General features: G+C 42.4%; 1 protein-coding gene across 1 annotated transcript in view; it reads right to left on the bottom strand.

The window, feature by feature from the left end:
- Positions 1–13637, bottom strand: part of LOC309556567 (fibrocystin-L-like) — a gene marked incomplete at both ends in the record, with an annotated part of 248337 nt that overhangs the window by 194686 nt on the left and 40014 nt on the right. The window contains 6 exons of the mRNA XM_082259011.1: positions 2232–2342; positions 2429–2499; positions 4342–4384; positions 4470–4543; positions 10325–10378; positions 12320–12413. Of these exons, the coding sequence (XP_082115137.1) occupies positions 2232–2342; positions 2429–2499; positions 4342–4384; positions 4470–4543; positions 10325–10378; positions 12320–12413 (447 nt within the window). The remainder of the gene's footprint in view (positions 1–2231; positions 2343–2428; positions 2500–4341; positions 4385–4469; positions 4544–10324; positions 10379–12319; positions 12414–13637) is intronic.

Below are 13637 nucleotides of genomic sequence, written 5' to 3'. Positions count from 1 at the left end.
CACACAATCAGCAGGCAGGTAGTGTATTTTTGTGTATTTTTATTGTTTGTAGAACTGGAATAGTAGTTGGGATGGGCCTTGGGATACCAGAACTAAACAAGCATGAATGAGGGCACTATATGGAGAAAAGTTACTTCTATAGAATGGTCTTCTATGTAGAATATTATAAACAACTCAGCAGAGGGGAATCCTACACAAGAAAAAACACTGGCAGCAGGTCTGGAATAGTCCCTCCAGTAAGAAAAAGGGTGCAATCTAGAACAGTCTCTCGCCCAGGATTTCTCACTGGGGATGTTTTACTAAAAATGGAGAGTGCAAAATCTGGTGCAGCTCTGCATAGAAACCAATCAGTTTCCAGGTTTTATTATCAAAGCTGAATCGAACAAGCTGAAGTTAGAAGCTGATTGGCTACCATGCACAGCTGCTCCAGATTTTTCACTCTCCCATTTTAGTACATCAACCCCACTGTGTCACTGGCTACCTTGAAGCCTCCTTCCAGCATCCGCTAACACTGCTCTATGAGCTTCCTGGCCAAATCCTTCTTGGATGTTGCCAGGGCAATCTTTATTATTGATTGGACCCTGGGCAAACTTGGGAAGTTCTACGGGGGGGGGGGGGGATGCTGGATCGGAGGTTGCAATATCTCTATGGAGGAGCCCCTAGACTGGAGGTAGCAATCTCTCTTTGGAGGGGCCCCTGGACTGGAGATGCCAATTTCTCTATGGAGGGGCCCCCTGGACTGGAGGTTGCAGTCTCTCAATGGAGGGGCCCCTGGGCTGGAGGTAGCAATCTCTCTTTGGAGGGACCCCTGGACTGGAGGTGGCAATTTCTCTAAGGAGGGGCTCTTGGACTGGAGCCTGCAGTCTCTATATGGAGGGGCCCCTGGACTGGAGGTAGCAGTCTAGAGGCTCTTTATAGAGAGACTGCTACCTCCAATCCAGGGACACCTCCAGAGGGAGACTGCCAACTCTAGTTCAGGAGCCGAGGCCCCTCCATAGAGAGAGTAATATATCCAGTCCAGGGGCCCCTCCTATTGTAGGGTGACATTAGAATGGAAAGCCACTGGAATAGCAAAGTGCAGACTACAGTGACAGTAGTGCAGGAACACTGTGTCCCCCCCTCCCTGAAAGTGCACGGGTTAAGGTGCCCACCCAGTATGCGCTCTCTATGTGGTTGACTCAGTTGAGCCCGGTCCAGACCCCCTCTCCTCCTCCTCTACAGTGGGCAGATGTCAGTCAGGTCTGTCAGTATGGGCACAGTGTGGCATGGGGCTATTGCTGTGTGATGAAGGAATTGGACACTATCACAGTAGGGCTCGGGGGGAGGCTAGAAAACGGATGGCCCCAGACTCCCAGAATGCGCTGGCGCTGCAGCAACACCTCCAGTGAAGTGAAGCTGTGCAAGGAGAGGCAGAGGACAGATTACTCTGACTGCTCCTTCCATGGCCGGCACCGAAGACCCTGGACAGTGCGGGCTAAAGAGGCAGATTCTTTGGGCCCCACAATAATGACTGGGCCCGGGGCAGCTTCCCCTTTTGCCCTGCGTTAAAGGTGTCCCTGGATGTTGCCCCAGTTGTTCCTGATACTTGTAGATGATCCTTCAACTCATTTAAGATGCATATGGGTTTGTCTTTTATATTGTTTAGTATTATATTATTTTAATATGCTATGATGAAACCAGTTAGAGGGCAGTAATCCCCGCCCATGGGGACTGTTTGTGACACCCCCACTTGACAATAGCCATGTCACTTTATTATTTAAGTGGGGAAGCAAGGCTCGGGCTTGTTGGCTCTGAGGAAGAGGAGAGTCCTCAAAACACGTTAGCCTTTTGGATCTCCGTTTGTCCCATTGCGTTATATGATGTATCATGGACTGGAGGTTTCTGTTGTATATGACAAGCTTTGATGAACATGTCAGCATGTGAGTATAATTCTTACAATCTTTTTATAAAATAAAAGTTTTTATAAAATAAAAGTTTGTTTTAAAGGATAATGCACTAGGCCAGTGCGCCCTCTGTCTTGTTTTGTGATCAACTGCCTTGGAAGTGACATGTGTTATAGTACATTACTGTCAACATGCTAAAGTCAAATGTGTTCTTTAAATATTTGCATGCATGATGCATTGCAGTGCTAGTACAATAGTGTAAAGGGCTCAATTCCATAGTCTGTGCTGCCCACACAATAGCATTTCTAAATCTCTGTTCCTGGTAGTCTACAAATAATTAGAACTTACCTCCTACAAGGACTCTGGCTGGAAAGTCGGTCTCATCGAAGAACCGCCCATTGATTGTGATCACTGTGCCTCCTTGCACACTTCCAGAAGCAGGGAAAATCCCGGTTACCTCTGGATCACAGAATACAGGAAAGACATTCTTTGTTTTGTTATTAAATAAAGGGTTAATAAAAGGGGTAAATTATTATTTTTCTTACCTGCATAGGTCTGGAACATACTGATTTTATTGAGGGAAGACACAAAGTATGTGGAGAGACTTGGAAAACTCCTGTAATGCAGGTAAAAAGTCTTTCAGGGCCACACAAGACGTATTTGCTCTCCTATAATGTGTCTATACAGGACTAATTATCTTGACAATCAACCTGCTTGTGAAAGCATTTAGACAATTCTGCATGTGCCAAGATAGCTTGTACCTTGCTAAATTACAGAAAAAAAGTTTGTGTAGTTCTGGAACATTTTTTATTTGTGACTAAGACTTAGCGTTCTTTTACACTGGGGGCCGGGAGGGTGGTAAAAACAGGTGGCTGAACCACAGTTTTACTGCCCCCTGTCTGCTCACGAGACTTTGGATATTACAGCCTGGCAGGGCTGTACACATGCCACGGTGGCAATACTCTGCTTCATGGCCCTGACAATTGTGACTCAGGCTGCAGAGTTTGATGGGCCAAATGCACCTATTGAAATCCAATTGGCCGCACCACAACCATGAGCTAAATGCTTGGCTCACAGTTGCAGTGCAGTACCAAAAAAAAATACAGATGTTTCAATAAAATCTCCAGAACGCCTGTTGCTCTACAGCCCTCTGAAAAGGGATCTACCACGGATCAAATTTTAGAGGGCGGTAAGCATTATTGCCTGTCTGAAAGATTCTGTTTTCATTATTATTTTTCATATACATATTTGTAAGGCTAGACTCACACATACAGTAGATGGAGAGAGCTGGAAGGGTGCGCGCATCGGCCGTTCTGTGTCATGATCAGAACGGGGGAGACTGAGCAGAAGAGCTGACAGGAGGAGGAGACCACCCAACAGAGGCCTAGGCTGGGCTATAGCCACAGGTGAGTGAGACCTTCCATAAATAGGAGGCCATTACCATCTGGTAAGCAAACAATTTGTGTGGTGGAGGCTTTTCTTTTTCACGTGGGATCACAGTTTACCGAGTGATGAAGAGTACACTTTGGGATTTATGGATTTTGTAACACTACCTTTTGGACTACACTCACTTTCTTAAGATTTAAGCGCAACTTCATTTTCTACCTAATTTACTATTGTGATGTGTCTCTCATAGTTAAGTTGCCACTGATATATATATATATATAATATTATATGTATAATATTTATGTTTGCATAGCGCAGTTTTTTTTTTCTCTTTTTTATACATATTTGTAAGCACTATTTTCGGTTACTGAATGTACACCAGATAGGGCAATCAGATTCTACAAAAGAGTGTAGATTGCTCGGCAGACAATGTGCAAACTGGTCTAAAAAAGTGTTTTTTATTTTTTTTTATGCTTTTTAGTTAAATCTGTTAATTAAGTTTTACAAACAGTACATAAGTGATTGGTTCTCAAAATTCAGATCCACAAAAGAAGACAATGAACACCTAAGTAACCAATAGAGATCATCACATGAAAGAGATGCAATGCATAACTATCAATACCAGCCCTTAATCCTATGGAACTTAGTATAAGGACAGTCCTTACAATGAAATACCCGAAATACATGTCATATAGAACTAACAAAATATTAGCGAAAAATGTTTGACAGGCCTGTCCAGGGCTATACCATTAGGTTTTGGTAACTGCTCTATTGGAGCGCTACAAAGGTGCCAATCATAAAAATACCAATGGCTCTGAAAAGGTTTTGATCAGTGACACTCCCATAACTTTCAATTAAAACTTAGGGCACCCCAAAGCTGTTAGGAGCTAGTCTTCCAATCTGCCGGTTTGGGCTGGTTTAGGCATTTAGTTCATACTTGGGAGTCCAGGAGTCCCGACTATCCCCTCATCCTTACCATCTCAGATGATGAAAGCAGCACCTTGAATAGAGCTGATATGCAGCTTTCCCTCATTAAAGTGAGCTGCAATGTGTTCTGCAGAGTCTAACTCACCTTCCATAACGGTCATCCAAAATAAAGCTGATATTGTAATGGCCTGTACAAAGAAAAAAAATCAACATTGGTTAAGCCTGCTTATCTGAATACATTCCAAGAAAAACTCACATTAATCTACAACTTACCAACATAGGTGCCAGTATCTTGGCATATCATGGAGCCATAGTCACTATTTGGTGTGTCCAGTTGTAATCCATACCTACAGAAGGAAATAAAAAGCTGCATTTCAGTGCTAGGCTACTAAGTTTTGTTATTAAAGCGGACCTTTCATTTTTTTAAGTTTTATAATTGTAACTTTAACCTTCTCATATTTATATATATATATATATATATATATATATATATATATACAGTGGGTACGGAGAGTATTCAGACCCCCTTAAATTTTTCACTCTTTGTTATATTGCAGCCATTTGCTAAAATCATTTAAGTTCATTCTTCTTCCTCATGAATGTACACATAGCACCCCATACTGGCAGAAAAACACAGAATTGTTGACATTGTTGCAGATTTATTAAAAAAGAAAAACTGAAATATCACATGGTCCTAAGTATTCAGACCCTTTGCTCAGTATTTAGTAGAAGCCCCCTTTTGATCTAATACAGCCAGGAGTCTTTTTGGGAAAGATGCAACAAGTCTTTCACACCTGGATTTGGGGATCCTCTGCCATTCCTCCTTGCAGATCCTCTCCAGTTCTGTCAGGTTGGATGGTAAACGTTGGTGGACAGCCATTTTTAGGTCTCTCCAGAGATGCTCAATTGGGTTTAAGTCAGGGCTCTGGCTGGGCCATTCAAGAACAGTCACGGAGTTGTTGTGAAGCCACTCCTTCGTTATTTTAGCTGTGTGCTTAGGGTCATTGTCTTGTTGGAAGGTAAACCTTCGGCCCAGTCTGAGGTCCAGAGCACTCTGGAGAAGGTTTTTGTCCAGGATATCCCTGTACTTGGCCGCATTCATCTTTCCCTCAATTGCAACCAGTCGTCCTGTCCCTGCAGCTGAAAAACACCCCCACAGCATGATGCTGCCACCACCATGCTTCACTGTTGGGACTGTATTGGACAGGTGATGAGCAGTGCCTGGTTTTCTCCACACATACCGCTTAGAATTAAGGCCAAAAAGTTCTATTTTGGTCTCATCAGACCAAAGAATCTTATTTCTCACCATCTTGGAGTCCTTCAGGTGTTTTTTTAGCAAACTCCATGCGGGCTTTCATGTGTCTTACACTGAGGAGAGGCTTCCGTCGGGCCACTCTGCCATAAAGCCCTGACTGGTGGAGGGCTGCAGTGATGGTTGACTTTCTACAACTTTCTCCCATCTCCTGACTGCATCTCTGGAGCTCAGCCACAGTGATCTTTGGATTCTTCTTTACTTCTCTCACCAAGGCTCTTCTCCCCCGATAGCTCAGTTTGGCCGGACGGCCAGCTCTAGGAAGGGTTCTGGTCATCCCAAACGTCTTCCATTTGAGGATTATGGAGGCCACTGTGCTCTTAGGAACCTTAAGTGCAGCAGAAATCTTTTTGTAACCTTGGCCAGATCTGTGCCTTGCCACAATTCTGTCTCTGAGCTCTTCAGGCAGTTCCTTTGACCTCATGATTCTCATTTGCTCTGACATGCATTGTGATCTGGAAGGTCTTATATAGACAGGTGTGTGGCTTTCCTAATCAAGTCCAATCAGTATAATCAAACACAGCTGGACTCAAATGAAGGTGTAGAACCATCTCAAGGATGATCAGAAGAAATGGAAAGCACCTGAGTTAAATATATGAGTGTCACAGCAAAGGGTCTGAATACTTAGGACCATGTGATATTTCAGTTTTTCTTTTTTAATAAATCTGCAACAATGTCAACAATTCTGTGTTTTTCTGTCAGTATGGGGTGCTATGTGTACATTCATGAGGAAGAAGAATGAACTTAAATGATTTTAGCAAATGGTTGCAATATAACAAAGAGTGAAAAATTTAAGGGGGTCTGAATACTTTCCGTACCTACTGTATATATATATATATATATATATATATATATATATATATATATTTATTTTACTTTTACTGGATACCTTTTTAATGTTTGCCATCCCTTAACTTCTTTCTTTCTCGCCTAGGTGAGAATTACGCACACTGTACTCCTGAAAGACTCTTGGGATATTAATGTAATTTATCCTAGAAGTCTTCCACCATCAAACTCTTGTAAAATTGTGATATTTTCTCCTACTCTCCCACTACATTGCTGTGTCATCTAAAGTGTGTGAGTTAACAGCTAGAGCGCCAGGTGTGCATGCCCAGGATGTGGTGGCTCGTATTCAAGGGAACTGGCTACGAAAATGAGGAAATTATAGCAGAATAATAATATGCCAGCAAACTGAAAAAATTATGCGGAAGAGACAAGGCAGTAGGAAAAGTTCAGATGAATGCATGAAATTAGTGGACTTGTAAGCAGGTGTTTTCAAGAAGGCTCTGAAGTGTTCAAAGTGTATGACTCATACTTTGAAGTGAACCAAGTCAACTATGTTTATGTGTACAAACTAAATGTTAGAATGTATCTTTTTGGAACTTGTGTCCTTGGGTTGACCTGGTTAGCTGGGTGTTCTGAGAAGGAAGGGTTAATGCTGCTGGCCAGGTTTTCCAGCTCTTATCAGAAGATCAACACCACCAGCAGGTTTCACCATATAAATAGGGGCTCATTAGTGCCCAGAGGGGGTCCTCTGAGGTTGGTAAGGGAAAGCCTACCAAGATGTAGCCGTTATGCTGTCGGTCTGAGCACCCCTTCGGGGAGCCCAGTTGGTGCTCCCAGTGTGGTCTGGAGCTTGTGGACCTATATGAATTTGTGCTACCTTATGCTGGACCCTTCTTATGAATTATGGCTGCCTCATGTGTATTTACTGCCTTTTGTGGATTCTGCCTTAAGAAGGACTCTGTTATGGACTTTGCCATCTGCCTAATGTATGACTACCTTACTATTCAGGGCACTAGAGAACTTTGTACAGGAAAGTTTTTGGAAGATATATCTGAGAACTGTCTGCTTGTTACCTTTAACTACTTTAGTAAAAGACCTTTGTTGTTCATCCACAATGCCTGGTCTGATGTCGCTAAAGGGGTGTATGTAAAGCGTATCAAAGAACAGGGCTTACATCAGGGGAACAGAAACAGAGTACCTAGAGACCTAGCCTGCAGTCATAGGAGAGAGAGAGATGTAGAGGGGCCACAGGAAAAAGAACAAGCGTGGAATTATGGAGAAGCGTGCTTTCTATATCCAGTAGCAACATTCTGATCAGTCACTGGGAGTGAGGTGATGGAACTGCTGAGTTGGTGGAGACCAGTACATGGCCATTGTACCGGCTCAGAAATGCTGCACACCTGGAAAAGTAGGGTCCTCTAACAGACGTTGTGTCCAAAGTGCTTATTGTTAACAGTGTGAGAAATTTGCACATGGATTACAAGAGTTAACATACATAAATTTGTAGCGCTAACACTTAAGTTTAGAGTCCTTAAAATTAAGAAAGGAAACAGTCTTTTTTCAAAATAATCCAGGTGTTGGAGAACCACGTGCAAGTTGGAAAGTAATGTGAGCAATCCTTCCTTCCTTCAAGGGCTGCGTGACTCAAACCACCACCAAAGTAGGTATCAAAAATACCCTTACCAGATAACACCACAAATAGAGCAATCAAATGGCATGGACCTCAAGGACAGCTGATCGACCCTGATGGATGTCCTGGGAACTCATAAACACCGGAGTCTGTGTCCTGGAGACGTGTGACAGCTCCTCCAGCACCGCTGTGTCCGGGCGGCCTGAACTACCTCCTCCTGCTAGAAGCCCTAGCACTGCTCATCTGTTTATGAGTTCCCAGGACATCCATCAGGGTCGATCAGCTGTCCTTGAGGTCCATGCCATTTGATTGCTCTATTTGTGGTGTTATCTGGTAAGGGTATTTTTGATACCTACTTTGGTGGTGGTTTGAGTCACGCAGCCCTTGAAGGAAGGAAGGATTGCTCACATTACTTTCCAACTTGCTCGTGGTTCTCCAACACCTGGATTATTTTAAAAAGACTGTTTCCTTTCTTAATTTTAAGGACTCTAAACTTAAGTGTTAGCGCTACAAATTTATGTATGTTATGCTTCATGACTTATCAGGGTCATTTTCTGTGTAGCTGCTTTCCGTATTAATTTATTTGATCATCGTGAATAAGGTCAATGCGAATCACTCATTATTTTTTAGCTTGTTGGTGCATAGCGCAGCTGTTCTTTTATATTTAGTCTATATTACAAGAGTTAACTATGCAAGTTGCTTGCTCGCTTCTAAGTCTGGAGTCCTGCCTTATAGTTGATTTTACATGACTGCAGCTCCTGCCCAAGGTTTAGGCATTAGCGAGTGCAGTTTCAACAGTGTCCCCACTAGGGCGCCTTAAGCCCCACCCACAGACTGCATGGAAGGATAAGTACTGTATGTCTTTTATAAGTACCATATTAAAACATTTGATTTATAAGTACCATATTAAAACAAAAACAGGGACTTATTTGGACTTTTCAAGAATCGCATTGCATTGCAAGTGTATTTCCACGCTTGCATTTAAATTGGGATAACACTTTATTTATATTTGTTAGGGGATATTCTCATTCACATAACAAAATAAAATAAAACAAATATTTAAAAATTGCTGCTATTATTTTACTTGCTCTTTTCTGAAATTTCTAAACTGAATTGTCCTCTGGAATGCAAAGAGGCTGCGGAAAGTTACTATTTACCATTATTAACCCTGTCTGTACTGTGCTGATAGATCTTCATTATCAGTTGTAAACTAGAATTGAACATTGTTTGTCCTAACAAACAGTTTAAAATCTAGAAGCTTGGATTTGGATTGTATGTTAATAAGGGGAAGTTCAGTTCTGTCTGGGGACAGAGTCACTTTGAAAATGTTCAGAGTAGCTTGGTGTCTATCCAAAGGAACATCTAAAAAGCAATGAAAATATATGAATGTGTGCTGTGTGAATAGGAACATATAAAAAAAAAAAAATTGGGGTTTCTCAAAGTTGACGGCAAAGGTAAAAATACACAGCAGGACATATGAAAGCTTCCTGTCAGCAAGTGGTTTTTTGAAGCCAGTGATCAGCTGTTTATAGCCGTCCGATCACTTTTACAGTGCTGCAAAGGGCCACCCTCCTTCCATCACCATCTGTGATGGATTCTGAGTTCTAGCAGTCCTCCATGGAGCCTGGAACTGCTGTGTGGCCAAGATAACATCACACAGAGAGGATGAAGGAACCTCTGTTCCTTGATCTCCTCTGTGACAAATGAACCTGGAAGTGATAATGATTTTGTCACTTCAGGTTTTAGAGTTCTGAGCCAGGGAAGCAGATAATCAAGCATGATCTGTGCTTGGTTAGCCACTTTGGAGGGCAGGGGAGTTGTTGGGGTCTAATAGACCCCTGGTGTCTCTTTAAAGAGTACCTGTCAAAGCCCCAAAGTTATCACATGGGAGAATGTTAGCCCCCCTTATGAAAGCTATAAATTCAAAATTAAGAAAAAAAAATGTGAAAGAAATAATTGTTAATAAAATGATAAAAAATGATAAAAACACCCCATCCCCATGCGCATACACATACATGCAAACGCGCCTGGAGGTCCCTCGCACATATGTAATCAGCAATTGTACCACAAATGTGAGGTATCACCACGATCATTAGCTTGGAAGCACTAATTCTAGGGCCATAATTCACAACTGACTCTAAATCGATAACCTGTAAAGGCTTTTAAAATGTAACCTATGAACAATTTTAAGTACTGTAGTTTGTTCAGCTGGTCAACCCCATCCATAGATAATGATCAGCAGTAAGTAATTGACACAATCAACTCAAATCCAATTTCTACATTTCTTCAAAACTGCATAATACATTTTTGGCAAATCTATCATTTTAAAATGAGCTTATACCATTTTCTTAATAATACCATTTCCTTCTTTTTACAAATCTACTGTGGCAAAGTACTTACAGTGTATCAGAATCGGGTACAAGCAGCAAACATGGCATTGCTCCAGCATAAACCCTGTAATATAACGAGAGATGATCTTAAAATTTGAAAGAATGTAAACTAAATAAAAACTGATTAAAGGAAGCAAGGTAATCAAAGTAAATCAATATAATAATATTGTAAAATAAGACAAGAGCAATAATAATATATGTATAAAATAATATTAACAATAAGCCTAGGTTTACACTAGTGCTGCTGCATAATCATACTTCGTTCAGTTCACATTTGTAGTGCAGTTAGCATGTGCTTTCTTGCTATTTTTGTTTTGCCCAAAAAAGAAAACCTAGCAATAACTGCTACTACATCATTGTTTCTAGGATGAAAATACTGGAGAATTTTAAAACCAAAACGACATAAAAAATGCATATAAACGCACTCCGTAGCATAAAAATGCAGCTTGCAATTCTATTGTCATGTATGGCAGCACAACCGCAAACACAACAAATTGCACACAGTGTAATGCTATACAATGCAAACAATTATTTTATCGGGGGGTTCAAGTGTCGTTCTCATCTGTTGGTTGGTGATGACATCATAAGAATATCACCCAATCGTTGCTTACGTCCGTGTCTTAATCAGGCTAATTCTGTCTAAACACACATAATCAATCAACATATTGATCATTTCATTAAAGAACTGTCATGTTCAGAAATAACTGTGCTAAGTTGGTGGTTCAATAAGTTATCAGCTCAAAAAAGGAATGATTGGTTTCAACAGAAACAACAAAAATTTCACCAAAATTGATTTGTTTCTTTATTGAAAGTTATGAAGTTTTGTATTGATTACTCTCCGATGAATGCAACTGTCAGCGTCACCTGCGAGACCAAGTGATGGGGAGTGCACCGCGGAGGTTGTGAACCCAACAGCTGATTGCTGAGGGTCGATTGCTCAGAGAAGCATCCTGCGATCCTGTGCAGATGCTTCTCTGAGCCATCGACCCTCAGCAATCAGCTGTTGGGTTCACAACCTCCGCGGTGCACTCCCCATCACTTGCTCTTGCAGCACAGGATCGCAGCCATGGTCCTAGACAGGGAGCTAGAGCACAGGATTCCCCAGGGCGGGGAGTCTAATAGCAAGCAGGTTTTCACCAGAGCCTCTGATAGTGAGGATGGACTTGGCTGCAGCTGACTCCAGGTCGCAGCCCCCAGGGTCTCCCAGCTCAAGCTCACAGCTGGCTGTGGTAGATGGAGAGGAAACAGCAGTCCAGGGCAACAGGGGATAGTCGTGAGAACAAGCCAAAGGTCGGGGCAACAAGCAGACAGGGATGGTCAGAAGGATGAGCCAAAGGTCGGGGAAACAAGCAGACAGGGATGGTCAGAAGGACAAGCCAAAGGTCGGAGCAACAAGCAGACAGGGACGGTCAGGTGAACAAGCCAAAGTCAGTACAGGGAGATCAGATATAGAGCACACAGGAAGAAATACTCAGGGAAGCCTTCGCACAATTGTTGCTTGGGCAAAGATGGCTTGCAGTGTGCGGGTAATATAGTGTTTCCTGTTAGAGGCTGGGGTGAAGCCATGCTGAGAGAAGATTACTTAAACACACAGGTGTGAAAGAAGGGTCCCTAAAGCTGATACACAGACCACAGAGGTAAGCAGACAGTCAGGGCATGAAACATTACTGCGGATTCATGACAGCAACATGTAATAGAATCAGATAATGAATAAACAAAATGCATGAGTAAGAAACTGAAGTTATCCTTTTTCAGTGGAATGGGATGGGGTTTGATCCCTCATCAGGGCTTCACTGGTATCTGAGACTACAGTGGCAAGATCTCCCCATGTCTTTACTGAATTTTCTGTTGTAATATATAAAAAGTGCATCGACTGGTGACACAAAAAGCTAAGCGGAAAAGTTGAGCTCTCTCTCTTTCTCTTTCTAACTTTTAGTTACTGTTAATTTCCAGCTTCCGCAGCTTTATAAATTGTGTGTTATGAATTAAAAGACATAATCCTTGCCTTAGTATTCTGACATTTTTCCCATTGGAGCTCAAAGCAGTATTACTGCCATAGACATCAGTATATATTTTACCAACAATGGTGATCATGGAACCTGCAAAAGCAAAGATATGTTCTGTCATTAAGTAAGCATATGCCATACAACCATGATTAGCTGGCAAAAAAATATAATTTACGCATAGGGATTCGTTTTGGACTTTACTTTTAAAAAATTATGGGGCCCAGGAGTATTGGGGAACCACTGTCTGGCTACACAGCAATATTTCCTAATAGTAATAGCTTCTGGCAAGTAGTTAAAGTGATACTAAACATACAAAAAAATAAAAATAAACGTGTCATGCTTACCTGCTTTGTGTAATGGTTTTGCACAGCCCCGATCCTCCTCTTCTCAGGTCCCCTGCCGACGCTCCTGGCTCCTCCCCTCTGCTGAGTGCATGCTTGCTCCCACAGAGCGTGGACTGAGCCCCACCCCCTGCTCCCTCCTCACTGGCTGTGATTGAAAGCAGAGGGAGTCAATGTCTCCAGCTGCTTTACCTGAACCTATGAGGAGGGAGAGAGCCAGGAGATCCACTGCTCTCATACACATCGCTGGATCGGGATCAGGCTTAGGTAAGTATAAGGGTGGGGGCTAGGGGGTGCTGCACACAAAAGGTTTTTTACCTTCATGCATATGTCTGGAATGTGTAGCAGTCATGCTCCATCACAGCTGCTGGTCTCATTCCAGCATCCTGGTTTTCAATGTGATGCATTTATCCTGTCTGCTTGTTCATCTGCAATGTAGCCAGTCTCTGGGAGGAGACCAAACCTAATTTAGGCCAGCCAGGTCTGCAAGGTCATGTGTTTAATAGTGTGTTTAACACGTGCTCCAAGCTCCCTCTTTGTCTGCCCTGTCTGCTAGTTAAGGTTCCCTTGTTGATGACTCCAGATCGGATACATTTTTTACTATATTTGATGTTTTGAGGTCATGCTCAAAAGCTGTTTTTTCATTTTTAATAGAGTAAGAGAGGGTTAGAACCCCTGTCAGTTTTTTCCCCCATCTGTACCCCATTGGGGAAATTTCCCTTCACTTCTTGTCCCACAGCCAAGATAGGAAATGAGAGAAAATCCCTTCAAAGTGAAAGAATCCATGGTAATCACCAGGGTCCTCATTGGAAGAGTTCCCATCTATTCTTGTTCTTGTAACAAGACCTTCATCCATGATAGAGTCTCAGCAGCCAGGCAGGCAAGGAGATCAGAGGAGCCCTCCCCCTACTGCAGAGACCCCGAGGTCAGCTGTGCAACAGGGCTCATGCTCTGAAACGCATCCCTCCCACTCTGC

This window comes from Pelophylax lessonae, assembly GCF_965119305.1.
Source record: "Pelophylax lessonae genome assembly, chromosome: 5".
Lineage (NCBI taxonomy): Eukaryota > Metazoa > Chordata > Amphibia > Anura > Ranidae > Pelophylax > Pelophylax lessonae.
This window is presented reverse-complemented; position numbering and strand designations above follow the sequence as displayed.